The sequence below is a fragment of the Heloderma suspectum genome, chromosome 1, assembly GCF_057233095.1.
Source record: "Heloderma suspectum isolate Gila_16-S chromosome 1, 16-S_ref, whole genome shotgun sequence".
Lineage (NCBI taxonomy): Eukaryota > Metazoa > Chordata > Lepidosauria > Squamata > Helodermatidae > Heloderma > Heloderma suspectum.
The window spans coordinates 256,673,552-256,693,405 of NC_139458.1; the positions used below are offsets into that span (position 1 = coordinate 256,673,552).

Genomic DNA, 19,854 nt, shown 5'->3' on the forward strand with positions numbered 1-19,854 from the left:
TTTCATGCCTGCATGCTCCCTGGGGCTGGGTCTGCCTCTGACAGGGGGCTAACTATGTTGTCAGGGACAGAGTTGACAGCTGTCTCTCTCACAGGCCCAGGATCCCCCTGATCCCCCTCGAAGTCCCCAGACACAGGCAGGTCCTCTGTGATGCTTGGCTTGGTGGGCTCCTGATCATCCTCCAAAGAGGAGTCCTCGGGGGGGGGCATGATGGGGGGATATGCTACCCCAGAGCAATGCCACATGTCAGTTGGGGCAGAAGCAAGTACCTATATTTAATGTAAGCTGCCTTGGGGAATTTACTGAATCATAAGGTGGGATAAAAATAAAATAAAAACTAGGGTAGTTTTCCTGGGTAAATTACTTTGCTGATGGAGAGATGTAGCCATCTCTCTGGCTATCACAAAGATAGTTTTGCCTGGAACTAAAATGCAGCTTCTTTGGGGATGGAGAAGCTGCTTACAGAAGTATTTCTCATCTAGTGCCGAGATGTAGCTGTGCCGTTTCTCAGAGCCAGACCAATTGTTTGCAGAGGGATCCCTCACCTGGCACTGAAATACAACTGCATCTTGGCCTGTGCAGCAGATCTATCATGCATTCTAGTGCTCATAAAGCAGTATGATAGTGACTTACGTAACAGCAGAAGTTAGCTTTGTTTGGGAAATAACACCTCTGCGTGCATCAGGCTTTCAGATATGTATAGCTACAAATATATAATCATAATTCAAATGTATCTGAGCCAATTTCAAAGTGACCAGGCTGAGTAACACATTCTGCAATCTGATAGGTTGTTATTTTCCACTCCACTCTCAGTTTGGTATGTCTGTTTGTGGCATTTGCAAAAACAGATGTGAAATGACAAATATTAGGCAAGAAAACCATTATAAATTGAAGCCAGGAAAACATCTGTTATTTTGCAGTTAGAGGTTTTTATGAGTCTGAATTGTTTTAGTTATCAACAGTGATATCACATAGGACAGGCTGTGCAGTGGGGATCTGGATTTAATTCTCTTTGCCACGTATGCAAATTAAATTTGATATTAATGTCTGTATTCTCTTGACGTCTGACCTTGATCTTTCTAGTCTTACTTGCTGAAAGGCTTACAAAAAGGGTAGGCAATCTTGTGTTCTCCAGATGTTTTGGACAATAACTCCCACAAGTCCCAGCCAGCATAGCCAATTGTGAAGGATTATGGGAGCTGTAGTCCAAAACATCTGGAGGGTTATTTTGCCTACCCCTGGGCTTGCAAGATGCTGGAAGATTTTGTCAAATACAGAGAGTCTACTGTTTGTTAAAATCAGAGTGTACTTTAAGTTGGAGACACAGTTTGCTTAAAGAGGTTATCCTATCACATCCAGGAACACTTTTGTCCTGACTACAAGGTGGTAAAACTACTGGAGAAGAAACTGAAATATTTTCTGGGAGGCTACTGAACTTAAACATAACACCTTACCTGTCTCCTGAGAAACCTGTACGAGGGTCAAGAAGCAACAGTAAGAACCAGACATGGAACAACGAGTGGTTCAAAATTGGGAAAGGAGTACGACAAGGCTGCATATTGTCACCCTGCTTATTTAACTTATATGCAGAGTACATCATGAGAAACGCCGGGTTGGATGAATCACAGGTCGGAATTAAGATTGCCGGGAGAATTATCAACAACCTCCGATATGCAGACGATACCACCCTAATGGCAGAAAGCGAAGAGGATCTCAAGAGCCTCTTGTTGAGGGTGAAAGAGGAGAGTGCAAAAGCTGGTTTGAAACTCAACATTAAAAAAACGAAGATCATGGCATCTGGCCCCATCACTTCCGGGCATATAGAAGGGGAAGAAATGGAAGCAGTGACAGATTTTACTTTCTTGGGCTCCAAGATCACCGCAGACAGTGACTGTAGCCATGAAATTCAAAGACGCTTGCTCCTTGGGAGGAAAGCTATGGCAAACCTAGACGGCATAGTAAGAAGCAGAGACATCACCTTGCTGACAAAGGTCCGTCTAATCAAAGCTATGGTTTTCCCAGTAGGAATGTATGGCTGTGAGAGCTGGACTATAAGGAAGGCTGAGCGCCGTAGAATTGATGCTTTCGAACTGTGGTGCTGGAGAAGACTCTTACGAGTCCCCTGGACTTCAAGGAGGTCAAATCAGTCAATCCTAAAGGAAATCAACCCTGAGTGCTCATTGGAAGGACAGATACTGAAGCTGAAATATTTTGGCCACCTAATGCAAAGAGAAAACTCCCTGGAAAAGACCCTGATGCTGGGAAAGATTGAAGGCAAAAGGAGAAGGGGACGACAGAGGATGAGATGGCTAGATAGCAACACCGATGCAATGAATATGAACTTGAGCACACTCCGGGAGAGAGCGCAGGACAGGAAGGCCTGGCATGCTATGGTCCATGGGGTCACGAAGAGTCGGACACGACTGAACGACTGAACAACAACAACAACAACAACAACAACAACAACTGAACTTAAAATATGCTACTTAAAATAGGCACAATGAGGACTGCTAGTAAGAGTGCTGGACTGTTTGGAAGGGTGCTTCTCTCAACTCCTGAACTGTACTTTTATTTATAAATGGAATATTTATAATTTATATTTATTCCGTCAACAAGGAATATGCACATTCTTGCTCAGGGGTATTTGCTACATATTGTTCTTTGAGCTGATGGTTTCCTGAAAGCTCATGGCTATATTATGGACTATTGCTCAAAGCTCTGTCTAGAGGTTATAAACTGGTGCCAGAACCATGAAAGTGTGTGCATTATTCCTTGGCCATGTATTCCCTCTGAAGAAAGACAACCAAACTTCACGTGTAGCATCTAAAATCTCTGGCTGTGTATGCCTGCCTGCTATCGTAAGGACAAAACCTTTGTGCTGTGAGTTAGAAAGCCTTGGAACTTAGACCACAAGTGAATGTACTGCATCCTTTCTGATAAGAGCAAACTATAGTGAATGGATTTCTCATTCAAAACATTGTGCAGTTAATTTTTATCTGTAACATGCTGAAGAAATAATAACAACAACAACAACAACAACAATATTGTGCAGCCAACTAGACCTTGTGTTGTCATAATTCAGTGGTGGTAACTTGTGGCCCTACAATTTGTTTTGGCCTACAACTCCCATGGTCCCTCACCATCAGCTATGCTGGCTAGGGCTGATGGGAGTTATAAGCCAAAACATCCAGAGGGCCACAATTTGTCCACTCCTGTCATAGTGCCTCTTCCCTCAGCAGCTGCTCAAAACATGGCTATTCCCCAGGTTCTGAATGCCCATCTGTTAAAGAGCATCACCAAAGGGTAAGGGAATATAGACTCTCCTCATCTCTTTAAAATGTCAGCACTAGGGATGACAGAGCCTGTCCCATCTAGAATAGAGTAACTACATGAGTAACTCCACATATCCCAAAAGTGCTTTTGTTCACCCCACCACCCCTGAAAAGGAGCTCCTCTCAATGCACAGCATATAACCACAACAAAATGTGAAAATTGACCAGTGTATGCTTCTTCTTTTTTACATTGTCTGAGGGCATCATGCTATCTGCAGTGCATCAAACATATTCCTTAATTACCACAACAGATCTTATCAAGCCCAGATTCTCACCTCTTTCTTTATTTCTTCTTCATCCTCCAGAGTCAGTGCTGCCAGCTGTTTTGCTCTCTGCTCCATCAAGTTCACATATCGGATTGGATTGGATAATGCTTCAATGACATCTGGAAATGAGACAGGAATTTAGGACCAAACCTTGATTTGCTGTCTCTAAGTAGTATACATGTTTTACAGAAACTGAATGATCATCTTCACAATTCAAAGGTTGTTTTAGCATTTCCCTAGCCTGTATTTTTTAATAAGAAACCCATGGTGGCTACAATTGTTAAAGTTTTATTTGAAAAAACAACAACCCTGCTGTATGCTCTTATCCACCCCCACTGTTTAACAGTGCATTCCTATTCAGGTTTACCTGGTAAATCCCACTGACTTCAATGAAACTTTCTCCCAAGTACATATAGGTTTGCAGTCTAAATTGACAAGTGACACAATGTAGACCGGGGTGGAGGGGCAGAAAGTAGCTCTTCAGATGTTTTGGACTTCAACTCCTGGAAGCCCCTGCCAGCACAGCCAATGGTCAGGAATGCTAGGAGATGAAGTCCAAAAACATTTGGTGATCTACCATCTGCCTACCCCTGCTGCAGACAAAAAGGTTTTCATAGCACTACTTATGGGAGCCAGATGGTTATTAATATTATGATGTCATTTTAAAGATAGGGTTAAAGACAAGCGAACACTACTTGAAAAGAACACCTCCAGGTTCTCTGGCTACTCAGGGATTTGGACTGAGATCTTCCCAATCCAATTATCACCCATGAGGGTTGTGGGTTTTTTTACATGTATAACCTGACTTGCTGGCTTGAGACACTCAAGATAGCCTTAAGTATTATTATTAATGAATGTGATCAAATCAAGATCAAATCATGATTGAAAACACAGACATACAAAAGAGGACAGAGAAGCTGTATCAATCGTTTTAGAAGAAATAGCAGACCATGGAATCAAGGAACATTGTGTGGAGTCCTTGACAAATGTAGTAGTGACTGAACATCACATTGGAGGACTGACAGCAACTTCTTATAACACTTCTTACTCCCAGTTACTTGATGGCTATAGGAGATAAATGCTCTTTGTTGTTTCTGTTCAATGTATGAGCTTTATTCAGATTCAAACCACTAGAAAAAATATTTTTCTGAAGTTAAATTGAAGTTCACCCTTACAGATTTTATACTTACCTGCATAAGTATCAGGCACATAGTCTTTCACCTCTATGTATATAAATAAGGCTGGCAGCATCAAGGGCTGATTCCTTTCATTCCTCAGGCAAATATAGTGATAACCTGGTGAGGAAAGCAGGACACCTATGTTATTTTTTACTATTGACAACAACAGTGCAGTAGGTACAAATCATGAAATATTGACAAGTGGTTAATATGGGCAGAGGAATTGAACTCAAGGCCATGGAAACTAATATGTTGTCAACATCCCCCTAGACTCAGAGCTTTGAGCAGACCCTACTTTCCAGAGCTGGCATCCCTCTAGTATCCTTGGGCAGATGCTGGGGCCCAAATGCCCCAGCAGAGCCCATTGGCACAAAAGCCTATTTGGTCCTCCCACTTACCCCTTCTCCCAGCTCTGGGTTGATCCGGCAGCAGCAGCTGGGTCGGGGAAGCCAGCCACCATGTTAAATTTTCCACAATGCCCTAGAGCAGGGACACCCAACATGGCACCCATGGGGACCTCCAGTGGTGCCCATTGAGGGGTCCCCAATGTGGTGTCCGTGGGCACCTGCAAAAACTTTTTAGAATTGTTATTATTTTTTAATATATGTATGTACATGGATTAATATATACCATAGCAATGAATACATATGAAATGCATGCAGGCTTCTACAACTATACATAAGCTTCAACAAAAGTAGACCAAATATTCAAATAAGTATCCATTTGAAGGCACTGTCTATATGTCACCCATTTAAATACTGAGTGTTGTAAGCTCCTCAATCCATTATCCTTCCAGTGTTGTAATATCAGTCTTTTAGCAGTCAAAAGCACGGATAATCCATTTACCCTGACTACTTGTTAATTTCCATGAAGCAGGTCAACAATTTAAAGGAGTGTGCACATCAGTGAGTATTAAAGATTGTTCCAGTACAAAATTGATCTGTGTAATAACCTCCTCCCCCAAAGAAGGAACTCCTGGACATTGCCAAAACACATGTTTAAAAGAAGCTTTAGCAATGAGAATGAGACAATCCCTTATTAAATTAAAAAGGACATTGTGGTGTCCAACAGACACAAAACAATAGTTGAATAAGATGCAGCCTATGATCCAGAGATGCAACAGGTAGACACCAAAGCAGTGATCCACTGATTAGGCATTGTTTCAGATTCCCAAATGTCCCCATGGGCCCAAAAGGGTTGGGGAACCCTGCCCTAGGGCATCCATTATGTCAGGGAGGGCAGACTTTAAAAGCTGCCTACATCAGGGTGAGGAACCTCCTTCAGCTCGAGGGCCAAATTCCATTTTAGAGAAGCTCTTGGGGGCTGCATTCTAGTGGTGGGTGGGGCCTGGGACCAAAGCGGTGGGACCAAAGGCAAAAGGCGTGGGCCCATAAAATAACAGAATATAACAAATCCCAGCCTATTTGCCCCTTACTGCCAGTAACTAAGCCTTAGGAGAGCCATTTTAACCTTTTAGAATGAGGAAAAGTCAGGAAACCACCACACAATTGATGGCTGGGGGGAAAGGGGGAGTGACCATCTGGGGAACCCTGGAGGCCAGATTTGGCCTCTGGGCCTGAGGCTCCCCACATCTGCTCTACATGCTCCTGCTGCTGGTCCCTCCGCCACCATATTAGAAAATAATTGAAGGGGGAAATGCCATGGGGGCAAGGCTGGGGGTGGGCATGGGTCTGCTGGGAATGGTCAGGTCAAAGCCAGGGATTCTCCTCCAGCTCAGGTTTTACCTGTGCTGAGGTAGGGATGGATGTACTTACTTGAGTCCGTGCTTGCTGGGTGCTCGCCGAACCCTCGATGCCATCCACTCCTGCGAGTCATGCTGTATGAGTCGCTGAATGGCCCGACAAGGACCCGGCAACTGCCCGGTCCCTTAGTGAGCAACTATTTGGGGTAAAAATGGCAGCTTCTTGTTTAGCATAAAATGTGTTTTACAGAAATGGTGGCCATAAAGCTGCCTTTTACACAAGGTTAGAGGCGTGAATGGTCTATTCTCAACTCTAATCTTGTGTAAAAGGCAGCTTTGCAGCTGCCACTGTCATAAAAAGCCTTTTACACAGAATAACAAGCTGCCATTTTTATGCAAAACGGCAGCTCGCTAAGGGACCAGGTGGTCACCGGGCGCTCATCGGGCTGGGGCGGGGGGATGGCAGGTTCTGTGGACCCCAGTCCAGAAGGCCAAGTGGGCTGGCATCTGTTGGTCTCCATTCCTGTGTCAGGCACCTGCAACATCCCTAAGCTGAGGGCTTGTTTGGGGCTTGTTAAGACTTTCATTTGAGGTGGAGTTTAAGAAGTCCTCAGTGTAAATTTCTGGGGCTGAGCCTGGTGAAATTTGCTGGCATCTCTAGTGAGAACACTATCCATCAGAAGGAGTAGCAGCAGGTGGGGCAATGAGAAGGGTGGGAAGTGGAGACTGATTCAGGAGAAACTGGGTTCTTACGATGCAGTAGCTTGGTAAGTACCAGGATATTAGATTCCCCATAACGATCATACACGTTGGTGTTCGAGACATGCAGAGAACCTGCTAACTTAGCTCAGTTGTCTCATTCCATAATCCAAAGGTTCTTAATGCCATTCATCAGTATGAATGGCATTATTGGCACTAGTATGAATGGCAGTTTACGCTACCTGGTCGAATTGCTGATACTGGCAATATCCGATGACCAATGAATTTTCCTCCTTCTTCATAGACTGCTATCCTCAGACATGCCAGTGATGGCAGAACAACCTAAAGAAATATATATATTTGTTTAAACCCGGGTGTCTTGTGATATAGTTTATGCAGAAAGCAGGAGTAATGAGACACACTGTTCAACAAGCTAATACTGATGATCATCATGTAGATTGTTTACAGTGTTGTAACACTAGTTCTCCAGTGGATATGCAGTGACAGACTTTATTTGGCTTATTCCATACAGTACATCAGAACAAATAAGATGAACAGAAGATCTTGCCCCACTTCTTAAATATCAGAATGAGCTATATGTGAGAACTTTAAACATCTTGTAATTTCTACCTGATATGCACGTGTGCAATTCCTCTAGATCTCTCTCTCTTTCTCTTTCCCTACTTGTCTTTTGGGGGTGGATCTGTTCTGATATCACAGTGGTCTTTCTGCTCAGAAGCTCTTATTTCTGAGTCTCAGCCTCAGTTGATGTCACATACAATCTTTTAATCCTTTAGCCTTAGAGCTGACTGCTTACAGACAATGAAGAACTGGGATGGTGGTGGAAGAATCCATTGATTTTGAATTGTGGTGTCCATGAGCAGCTCACACAAGCACATGATAGAAATATTGCCTACATGCCACAAAGCTTTCAGATGACACTTTGGTGCAAAAATCAGTTGAGACATTTCAAAGTCTTCTGAGGATCAGATAGGCAATGTTTATAAGACAGGATGGTTCTCAGTGACTTCAGAGTCTCACTTTTCACATTTGCAAGTCAAAACTCAGTACTTGTTTGCTTGGACAAATATTCTAACATGGATTTATGCAATTACATCAAAGATGTCATTTGTTGTGAATTTTTATTCTTCCTCCATAATCCCCTTTATTATTATAAACAAAGTGTGACATCTTTTTATTTTCACATTTGGCACCTAAAAAATTAAATAATTTGATATCGTCTCCCCATAATACTCTTTTGTTTGTCTGTGTGTGTGTGTGTGTGTGTGTGTGTGTGTGGTGTGGTGTGGAGAAGCACATTTGCTATCTCAGAGTGCACTTTTCACATCTCTATTATCTGATGAGCGGGTGTATTAGAGTGGTTAGAAGAATGAGCTGTGATCCAAGACATTGCTGGTTCATCCCTTCTTAGCCAGAAATTCACCAAGTGGCCTTAGGCAAGCCACTCTCTCAGCCTTAACCTCCCATCTGCAATATGGGGAAATTAACACCAGCCAACTTTTCAAGGCTGTTGAAAATTAATAATGTATGCAAAAATGGCTTCAAACACTTGAAAGCGATATATATATCCCTTATATATATATACGCTATGTATTATTATTATTATCATCATCATCATCATTATTACTATTACTTTAAATATGATATGGTATGATCCACATATGGAAATAAACACATGTTCAACAATACAATCCTATACATGTCCAATCAGAAGTAGGTTCAATGAGACTTACTCCCAAGTACATGGGTATAGCATTGCCGCCTAAGTAACACAGAGGCTACATGTGGGTCAAATTAATCAAAATTGGGGTTAATATTATGGAATATAATTAAAAATAAACAACTAAATATGGAGAGTCTTGTTTTTCAGTGCCAAATTCCTCAGGCAAATGAGTAATGAGGGTAAATCAAACAGATTAAAGTCTGCATCCTAAGGCCCAATCCAGCATTAATGAAATGTAAAAAACACCTTCACTATTCTGACTCAGATGAACCAGAATTAGGACAATGAGTTGAAAAAAATGCTTTTTTTTTAAACTTAAATTACTATAGCAACTAATAATGTCTAACATCCTTCATGTGGGAAATGAGAAAACAAGATAAAAAAACCTACCTTCTTAAATACTATGGTTTCATCATCCCATACAGGATTCACAGCATTGCCTTGAGATGTCTTGGTCTTGAGAGCTTTCCGCCTTGTGTCCACAGGCAGGCCAAACATATCCACTTCTACATAAGTGCCAACCTTTTTGTCAGAAAGTAACTGTCCAGAAATAATCTAGAAATGCAAGATTTAAGCATTCAAGGAGATCAGTAGATGGATCACTAGATAGCCTTCGAAACAAAAAAAGTCCCCCACCCTATCTATCTGTCTAAATTTTCAGGCTATAAAGAACCCTCCATCAGGCAAAAGTAGCATCTACAATATACAAACATAAATAAATACCAGTTTTCTTTTATATGCGTGCCAATGGCAATGTTTAGATTGGTGAGCATGAAGTACAGTGCCTTTTCTGTGGTGGCCCCTCATTCTTGGAACTCCCATCCCAAAGATATACAGTTGACCCCTTCCCTGTTTATTTCCAGGCAACTCCTTAAGACTTTTTATTGAGTTGCCTTTGGCTAAGGACGGGTTTTAGTCTTTCATGCTGAGGTTTTCTTTCTTCATTGTTGATCTGGCTGGCTTGAATGTGTATCTTAATGTTTTAAATGTTGATGGTTATTGTTGTTGCTGTTTTTAATTTTAGGATGTATTCTAATTTTTGCTCTGCTTTGTAAGCTGCTTTGGAAAAAAATGTATTTTAAAAACCAGCCTAGATGGATGAGAAATACGTACATACATACATATTGTGCTGTTGATTGCAATGGCTGCTATCCAGAGACATACGTGCATATGTTTTTTGTAAAGGGTTCTATCAGTGTTCAAACAGAAGCGCCAAAATGTAATTTGGCATTTGGAACACAGCCTGCTTAAAAAGGCCATGTGTGTGTATGTGAGGGACAGAGAGAGAGGGAGAGAGAGAGACAGCGAGCGAGCGAGCGCACACACATTCACTATTTTCAATTGACACTCTTTAAACAGCTTTTATGCCAGAACCCAGAATGCCCCCCACTCCGAATTTAGAAGTATTTAAAATACAGCTAGAACTTTCTGTGAAGGCAGTTGATAAAAAAATAGCATAAAACTAATGCGGAAATATCAGTTCTCTGGATAATGCCCAAAATGTGCGCAGATCTAGCTCTGGATAATGGCCAAAAATGTGAATAGATGTAGCTGTATCTCACTGAAAATTATGTGTCTTCCTTTTCTGTGCTTGCAATGCCAACACATGTATGTGCGAAAGTAAACTGAACTGTAGCCAATTTGCTTGATTTATACTATTTTCCCAGCAGCATGACCTCTACACATACCATCTATGATTATCACAATATAAGCTTCAATGGATAACGCAACACAGTGAAGGAGATGTTCCTGACAATGCTCTCATGACTACTAATGCTTAAAAGGGTACCATGTGCGTTGTTGATGTGTGTTCATGTAGTGGGAGATGGGGGGCCAACATAATGGTCACTTATGTTGGTCATTGGTTCTAGGGCTGGCAAATATTCTTTTTGCTGGTGTACCAGATTGCCCAGGATGGCCCATTGTTATTCTTGTTGTTTTGCCTTCCCCAGCAATTCCTTCTTTTGTCATGTTTGTAGTGTTATGCTTTGATTTGCAGTCACAACTGGCACCTATGTTTTGGGCAGTAACTCAGTCTTCGGGAAGAAAGCAGGTTTAGGCACTCCACAATGACTTCTTGGGGGATCTTCTTAGGAAGCTCTAGGGGTTTTAGTACCCATTGCCTGGCCAGCAACTAAAATAGGGTTCTGCTGCACCCAAGGGCAATGGGTAATGACAGCAGGACCTACCTGTGTAGAGATTCTACCTGCTCCATTCCTCCAACTCATGCTATCCCACCAGGTGAGCTGTAGGTTAATGCCATTACCCTCACATATCAAATACCAGGTAAGTTAATCAAGCTATAGTTGTTTTCTCTCACAACCTGTGTGTCAGCTCTCTTTTCCCCACTGTGGGCACAACTGCTGCTGTTCCATTTAATATAAACAGATGTGCATCCCCAGTCCTTTCTTGGTCACTGGTTCCATTTTATTTATTTATTTATTATTTAATTTATTAATCGCCCATCTGGCTGGTCACCCAGCCACTCTGGGCGATGTACAACATACAATAAAACAATAAAATTCTACAATAAAAACATTTTCTAAAATACCCCAACCCACCCCAAATGCCTGCCTGAACAGCCACATTTTTAATGCACGACGGAAGCTCATTAAAGAGGGGGCATGACGGAGTTCCCTATGGAGGGAGTTCCACAGAGTGGGGGCCACCACAGAAAAGCCCCTCTCCCTCGTCCCCACCAGTCTAGCTGTCCTGGCTGATGGGACAGAGAGAAGGCCATCTGAGGCTGATCTTGTTAAGCGGCCTGTCTGGTGCTGCTGGAGGCGCTCCTTAAGATAGGCTGGGCCAGAACCATATAGGGTTTTAAAGGTCAAAACCAACACCTTGAATTTGGCCCGGAAAACAACTGGTAACCAGTGCAACTCCTTCAGCACTGGAGTGATGTGATATCGCCGGTGGCTGCCTTTAATCAGGCGAGCCGCCGCATTCTGTACCAGCTGCAGCTTCCGAACCGTCTTCAAGGGTAACCCCACGTAGAGCGCATTACAGTCGTCTAAACGAGAGGAGACCAAGGCATGTACTACTGATGGGAGCAGATGGTCGGGAAGGAAGGGGCGCAGCCGCCGTATCAGATGGAGTTGATACAGCGCTGTCCGGCTCACAGCTGACACCTGAGTCTCCATGGACAGCTGGGAGTCCAAAATGACTCCCAGGCTGCGGACCTGGTCTTTCAAGGGTAGCCGTACCCCATTCAACACCAGGTCAACATCCCCTAGCCTCCTCTTGTCTCCCACCAAAAGTACCTCGGTCTTGTCAGGGTTCAGCTTCAGCCTATTCCTCCCCATCCAGCCACTCACCGTCTCCAGACATTTGCACAGGGATTCTACGGCCAACCTTGGTGAAGATTTGAATGAGAGGTAGAGCTGCGTGTCATCCGCATATTGATGACACTGCACCGCAAACCTCCTGATGATAGCCCCCAGCGGCTTCACATAGATGTTAAATAGCATCGGGGAGAGGATGGAACCCTGTGGCACCCCACAAGTGAGTGGCCACGGGTCCAAAACCTCCTCTCCCAGCGCTACCCTCTGGTACCTGCCGGAGAGGAAGGACTGGAACCACCGCAATACGGTGTCTCCAATGCCCAACCCCTCCAGGCGGTCCAGGAGGATACCGTGGTCAACGGTATCAAAAGCTGCTGAGAGGTCGAGGAGAACAAGGAAGGAGCATTCACCCCTATCCAGAGCCCTCCTCATATCATCTACCAAGGCGACCAAGGCCGTTTCTGTCCCATGCCCAAGCCTGAAGCCCGACTGAAATGGGTCTAGATAATCAGTTTCTTCCAAGTGTGCCTTCAACTGCACCGCCACCACCCGCTCAATCACCTTGCCCCAAAATGGCAGATTTGAGACTGGGCGAAAGTTGTTCAGAACTTGAGGATCCAAGGAGGGCTTCTTTAAGAGTGGTCTTATCACTGCCTCCTTGAGGGCTGATGGCATCACTCCCTCCTCAAGGGAGGCGTTCACCACCGCCCTGATCCCCTCACCCAGTCTCTCTCTGCAGCCCATAATGAGCCAAGATGGGCAAGGATCAAGTAAGCAGGTGGTCGGCCTTACAGATGAAAGCACCTTGTCCACTTCATCAGGAGGAAGAAGCTGGAACCGATCCCACAAAACCGGTTTGCCACAGGCCGCCTCTTGCTCACTAACTGTATCCACAGCATGCAGAGTAACACACATAATCTGATCAATTTTATCTGCAAAGTGCCTTGCTCCAATGCTCCATTCAATGCTTAGAATGCTCCAGTGGTTCCGGAGCCACAGGACCGACCAGGCTCCGGACCACTTGGAACAGCCTCCTGGGACAGCACTCTGCAGACGCGATGGAGGCAGCATAATATTCCTTTTTTGCTGCCTTCACCGCCATGTGATAGGCTGAAGCTACAGCTCTAGCCTGTGTCTGATCGTCTTCGGAGCGAGACTTCCGCCACCGGCGCTCTAGCCGTCTCACCTCCTGTTTCAGAGCTCGTAACTGCGGATTGAACCATGGTGCAGTCCGAGCCCTGTTCAGGGGGAGAGGGCGTTTCGGAGCCACCTGATCTAATGCCCCAGTGATTGCGGCATTCCAGCCACCCACCAGGGTCTCGACCGAGTGGCTGTTGGCGTGCCCCAGAGAATCCCCAAGCACGTTCAGGAATCCATTTGGATCCATAAGACGCCTGGGGCGGACCACTTTAATGGGTCCTCCACCCCTGAGGAGGGGTTGTGGAACCGAGAAGTCCAACGTCACCAGATAGTGATCTGACCATGACAAGGGTGTGGTGGATATACCCCCGACTTCCAGATCACTCCCCGCTTCTCCAGAAACAAACACAAGGTCTAGTGCATGACCGGCTACATGGGTGGGCCCAGTTAGAATATGGTGCAGCCCCCAGGAGGCCATGGTCTCCATGAAGTCCCGAGGTGCTCCTGTGAGGATGGCCTCCGAATGTACGTTGAAGTCCCCCAACACCAATAAGTTAGGGGACTGTACACGCACATCAGAGACCACCTCCAGCACCTCGGCCAGGGCGTCAGTCGTGCAGCGGGGTGGACGGTACACAAGCAGAATCCCCAGACTGCCCTTCGGGCCCAACCTCCAGTACATGCACTCAGCAACCTTGGTCTCCTGGAGAGGGGGCCTGGTGAAGACCAAGGACTCTCGGTAGATAACAGTCACTCCCCCTCCCCGATCCCCAGCCCTCGGCTGCTGTGCATATGAAAATCCGGCTGGACACATGGCTGCAAGGGTTGGAGCAGCAGCCTCGGCCAGCCAGGCCTCCGTAATACATGCCAGGTCTGCACCCTCATCCAGAATCATGTCATGGATGAGGGAGGTTTTCTGGGTAACAGACCTGGCATTGCAGAGCAGCAAACGAAGGCCAGAAGATGGGGTCACGCCTCCCCCAGCCATCCTTTGGCTCTGGACAGGCCCGGAGCAGGGGACAGATACTACACATCTCTCCCTTGTTCCCCTTACCTGGCATGGCCTGCCCCTAGCGCTCCGCCAGCGCCTTCCGCCCAGCCTTGGTATGTTCTGGCCCCCAACACTCCCCCCACTGCCTCCATCTGGCGGACACATGCCCCCTCGCTCCCGCCTATCAGGCAGGCTACCCACCCCTAAAAACGCAATAAAATCCCCCAGAAAAACAAACAAAAATTAAAAATCCCCTTAAAAATAATGCCAGGCCGGAGTCCACAGGGAAGGCCTGGTGGTGGTGGTGGTGGTGGTGGCGGTGGCGGCGGTGGTGGCAGTGGCGGCGGCAGCAGCAGCAGCAGGCACTCCTCTTCCCCGGTGGTGGCCTCTCCTGCAGGCCCTGGCTCTCCCAGGCCACCTCAGCCAGCCAGCTTATGTAGCCCCTCCCGGGAGGGGCAGGTGGAGCAGCACAGCTGGCTGGGTACCTGGGGGCCTGGTCCTGCAGGGACTGGCCGTCTGCCAGGCAGAAGTCTATAGGGAAGGCCTGGTGGTGGTGGTGGTAGTGGCGGCGGCGGCGGCGGCAGCAGCAGCAGGCCCGCCTCTTCCCCGGGGGTGGTGGTAGCCTCTCCTGCAGGCCCTGGCTCTTGTGCCTGCATTTGTAAGACTTGGAGATCCAAGGGGAATAAAAAAGGGAGGCCTGAAGGCTGCCAAACACCGGCAGAGTCCTCCAGCAGGGGGGAGTCTAGCTGAAGGGCCACCACTCTACAAACCATACATTTTAAAGGAAAAAGCAGTGACCTGCATACACGTGGCCTTCATAACTGATGCAGAAGATGTGTACTTCTTACTTAGGAATCAGCATCAAAGTGCAAAACGTAGCATGAGAAGCCATCCTGAGGGTTAATGTTAAGTGCGCGTATATGACAAAAAATATTAAGTTAGCAACTGAATATACATACCTTCACTGACAAAGTATTTGCTACTATTCCATCTACAATACTTTCAGTAAAAGGATCAAAGTGCTTGTCGGGTCTTCTCATAAATTCTGGCTTTAGTCTGTACCCACTTTTGCCATTATATTCATACATCCCCATATTTATTTGCATAGACAAATCTAAGTGACAAAAATAAAATATTTCAGTGTTATGTGTTATGGGACAGAACTCATACAGAAGTTTCTCTACAGTTCCATTAACAGTTTTCTAGCACACCGACAAAATAAGAACACTGAAATTCCACTAGAGGTCTCCTGCCATCTTTATATGCTCATGTTTAACACGTTGAATTCTCGCTATAAAAATGAAGGTACATTCTTCTTCCCATATGCAGTATTTTGAGCATATGTTAAGGCCAGTTCATACAGTACTCCTAAAATTATGAATAAATAATGGCTCTGTGGGTTGGAACTATTTGTGGTATTCTGCTGATGGAAGCAGTTCCATCAGTGGGACAGGGAGGGGGATGATTACCCCTCCCCCCCCCCTCCCGCAGCCACCTACACATTCTCAGAATTTGCTCTGGAGGGCTGGTAAACTCTCCAGAGCAGATGTTTGGGTAGCCAGGGGACTACAGTGGGGAGGAGAGAGGAAGAAAGTCCCATTTCTTCTGCTCGTGGAATGTTAGATTTAAGCATATATGAATATGCGTATGGATGGGTCTGTCTATCTATCTATCTATCTATCTATCTCACATGGGCATGGTACTACTGGACATAGAGAGCAGCAGTTCTAATGATGGAAGCATCTGAAATGACATTGCCACTGTAGGAATTACTGTGACTATATCATGGATCTCCCAGTTCACTCATTATATTGCCCATTGTGGCAGGGGGTGGGGGTGCTTGACAACAACCAAAGCAGCTTGGCTATACAAAATTGGGTTGGGTGAAGTGAGCTCTTTGCCCATTCATTGCCTGTCTACATTAAAAGCTAAATGCCAGGGGCGGGGGGGGAATCATTTTTAAAGTCATCATTACTCTCTGCTTTGGACTGAAGCTGAAAAGAATATCACAAGGCACAAAGAGGGCATTCTAAAATCAGTGACCTTTCATTTTATTAAAATAATGCTCCGAACCACTTCCAAAACATTAGTCATACCTACTGAAATCACCACTATGCCTGTATAATTTCAAGGGTAGGAGTTCTATTTGCTTTGTGGTTGCTGCTTTACCACAGCAGGGGAATGCTGGTTATTTTTCACTTCTGGACAAATTTTAATTTCATTGTGAGGGCACAGTAACACCTGCTTCACTACATGGTTGGCTGCTACAGTTAAGCAAAAGTTATGTGGTCAGCTGCCCCATGATGTTCCATGCAGTTGCAGGACTTCACAGGTAATTTATAATTGCCCATCATGCTGCCAAAGGTCATCAAAATCCACTGCCATTTTTATAGTGTGCCAAGTGCTTTCGTTCTGATGCCTGATTTCACACACTGTGGACTTCTTTAAAATCTGCATCCAACTCCATGTTCAGTCTGAACATCATGGGATCTTGACAAAGGCTTTGAATATATTGCTGAATTGCAGGGGGCTCTCTACATCATAATATTTGCGATTTTAGCATTAGTACGGTTCAAGGAACAAAACCAAATGAACTATCACGATCCCAAATTAATTTCCTACTGTGTGTATCCATAATACCAATTTTATTTTTCTAATCAAATACTGTGTTATTATTACTAGCTTTCCCCATAATTAATATCACCACAGAGCTCAGATTACAACTACTGTAATCTAGTGATATGCTTCTTAAAAGAGCAGATCCAATTAAACAAGTTTGCTAAACAACAACCAAAATCTAAGGAGTAAATACTTAATGAAGCACCCTATCTGAACAGGACTACATTTTCAGCACTTAGTTAAAACAAATGATAGTGGTAATTTGCTTAAGAAACACAACATTTCATATTGGTTGTACCCAATGTTAGAGTAGACCCATTGACATGAATGGGGCCTAAGGTAGACTAACATATGCAACCCCATGGATGTAGCATATTTAAGCTAATAATTTTAAGAGGCTACTGGCATCAGCAGAAGTATGCATGCAACTGCCTAATTTTCATTTCATACACTCTGTTCTCTTAACAAATTTCTCCAGAAAACACACACAAAAGCTTAAGCAAGTAGTAGGGTGGATGCTTACCTACAGTTTGGAAGTTAAGAGCAACCATTTGACAGCCTGCATTCCAGAAGAGCTGAGGCATGTAATTTGAGGAATCAACACGTGTCCCTTTTGGATAAATTCGGCTCAGCTGCATTTTATTATACCTAAATTGTGAATGGTTAAGAAAAAATACAACTGGAAAAGCTACCTGGTTTGAAGCTTTAAACACAAATATTGTTGGTACATGTTACCAACTTAAATGGCACATGGGCCACTCTCAACAGATGTTACTATCGCCTGGTAGGTAGGAAGCCAATGAGTACTTCAGATGCATTATCTGAACAGATTCTGTTTTGTCCAGATCTATGCACAGTAGAAATGTTTGTGTGGGAAGGGAGGAAGGAAAGGATTTTTTTGTTGCTTTGCTGTCGATGGATCACCAGACCCCACACAATCAGTGCACAGAATCATTGGCTGACTCATGACGCAATGGTGATCGCTAAGAGGCACCAAGTGTATGAACTGGTGCTTCCACAAAGAGGTGATACATACACAGCTGCTGCAATCTGTGCAAGAGATATATGATCTCTTGTGTATATTGTCTGTTCATGTGTTTTTTATGGCTTTTAATCTCTGTATGCTGGATTTTTAATGTTTTTAATCTTTGTTAAACCATCCAGAGAGCTTTGGCTATTGGGCGGTATAGAAATGTAATAAATAATAATAAAAAAATAATAATTGCACCAGCTTGGAAAAGGGGTACGCTAAATGCACAATGCCAGCAGCCACAGGTACAAACACAAATGGAATACCAGTTCACACAATTAGTAGGTTGCACTGCAAGAAACCAGGTGGAGCTGCCAAGCATCTGATTCAGGCTTTGGTATTTTGCCAGGGGTAAGACATTTTGAACCTTCCTACATATAATATGAAATAATATCCCTTTAATAAATTACTGGTTTAATAGTTAATCTTGTCTCTAGCCCATCACTGTCAGGATTCCTTTTGCCCCTACTGAACTTCAAACACCAAATCCAACACAGACAAGAGGCTTCAATCTATGGCTTTTAATCCATTACCTAAAAGGGACATACAGCTGCAAATTCTCAGTGACTCTCAGTCTACAAGGAAATGCCTTCAAGGGGTTCAAAAGATAGCCACAAAAGTTGCCCGCCGTTTGAAAGAAAGTTGGTCTCACTAGCCTAACTTAAGGGGTGGGAGGAGGTCTCTCTCTCTCTCTCGGCTTCTAAGTGCCGCTGTTCACGCAGGGCCAATCAGGTAGACCTTCTAAGTTCTGCCCTGGCCATCTCCCTCCTAGCTCTGCGTCTGCACCTTGCATCTATTAATTCAGATTCCCCAAACCCTGCCTCTCCCTGTTCGCTGTCTCTCATGGGGGGGGGGGGGTATGTGTGAAGAGGGACCTTCCTCCTCCAGCTGTACCTGTCAGGGTTGTATCTGAGCCCATAGAGTCCCAAAGCAGCTCTGATTCTGAGGAAGAGAGGCAACTCGTGAGGGAGGAACTCTCTCAGACTTCAGAGGTGCAGCTGGAGGGGGAGCCCCCCCCACACTCACATCCCTGGGAGCGACAGTGAACCAGGCATGGAAAGGGAGGGACAACCTGAACTTTTAGACGCGAGGCGCAGACGCAGGCACATGCAAGGGATCGCCAGGGCCGAGCTTCGGCGCTCAGCCCGATTGGCTCGGCGTCAACAGCTATGCCCAGAAGCAGCACGGGAGAGGGGGAGATCTTCCCCTCCCACCCCTTAAGTTCAGAGAATTGCCGTGTTTTTCACAAACGGAGATCAACTGACATCCTAACCCTTAGAAATCCCTAGATGGCTGTTCCTTTGTAGTTTCTCTGAGTCTCTAGCAATTAGCATCTGTACGCCTCATTAGGTTAACTGGAATTAAAGCCTTGGAAAACAGCCCTTTTTATCTGAGTGTTGATTTGGCTATTGGAAAATTCAGTAGGCGACAGGGGAACCCTGACAGCACCTTTGAAACCTGAGGAGCCTGCCTAGCCATGTCTAGAACTGCCTGGGAACATAACTCCCCCATGTCTAGCAGTTGTTCTTCAGAATCTGAACTGCTCTCCAACTCCCTGCGCTCAGAAGCACTCCTGACAATCTCATGCCTAAGCCTCTTATACCAGCTACTAGGAGGTTGTAAAGTATTCTAATAGAATTGGTGGCAGTTGAAAATGGTCAGCTTGCAGAACTCAGAGTTATAGTGGCAGAGAGCTCCTTAGGCCCTGAAAAATAAGCATTTGCTATATATAAGAAAGCCTGTGGGTGGGATTGCCCAATGAAGGAGCAACAGTTCCCCACAGATGGGGGCAGTGCTGGGGAGAGGATATTCCCCACACTGAGCCACTGAGTTATGGTCTCTCTCTTGAAAGTGAAACACTACTATTTT

General features: G+C 44.9%; 1 protein-coding gene across 2 annotated transcripts in view; it reads right to left on the minus strand.

The window, feature by feature from the left end:
- The window catches only part of PLCB1 (phospholipase C beta 1), a 703,903-nt gene that overhangs the window by 125,931 nt on the left and 558,118 nt on the right, over positions 1-19,854 (minus strand). For both annotated transcript variants that reach the window (XM_084825185.1, XM_084825194.1), the window contains exons 18-23: positions 17,479-17,603; positions 15,296-15,450; positions 9,312-9,476; positions 7,420-7,519; positions 4,789-4,893; positions 3,608-3,717 (exon numbers count right to left, since the gene is read on the minus strand). In XM_084825185.1, coding sequence (XP_084681311.1) covers positions 3,608-3,717; positions 4,789-4,893; positions 7,420-7,519; positions 9,312-9,476; positions 15,296-15,450; positions 17,479-17,603 — 760 coding nt within the window. The remainder of the gene's footprint in view (positions 1-3,607; positions 3,718-4,788; positions 4,894-7,419; positions 7,520-9,311; positions 9,477-15,295; positions 15,451-17,478; positions 17,604-19,854) is intronic.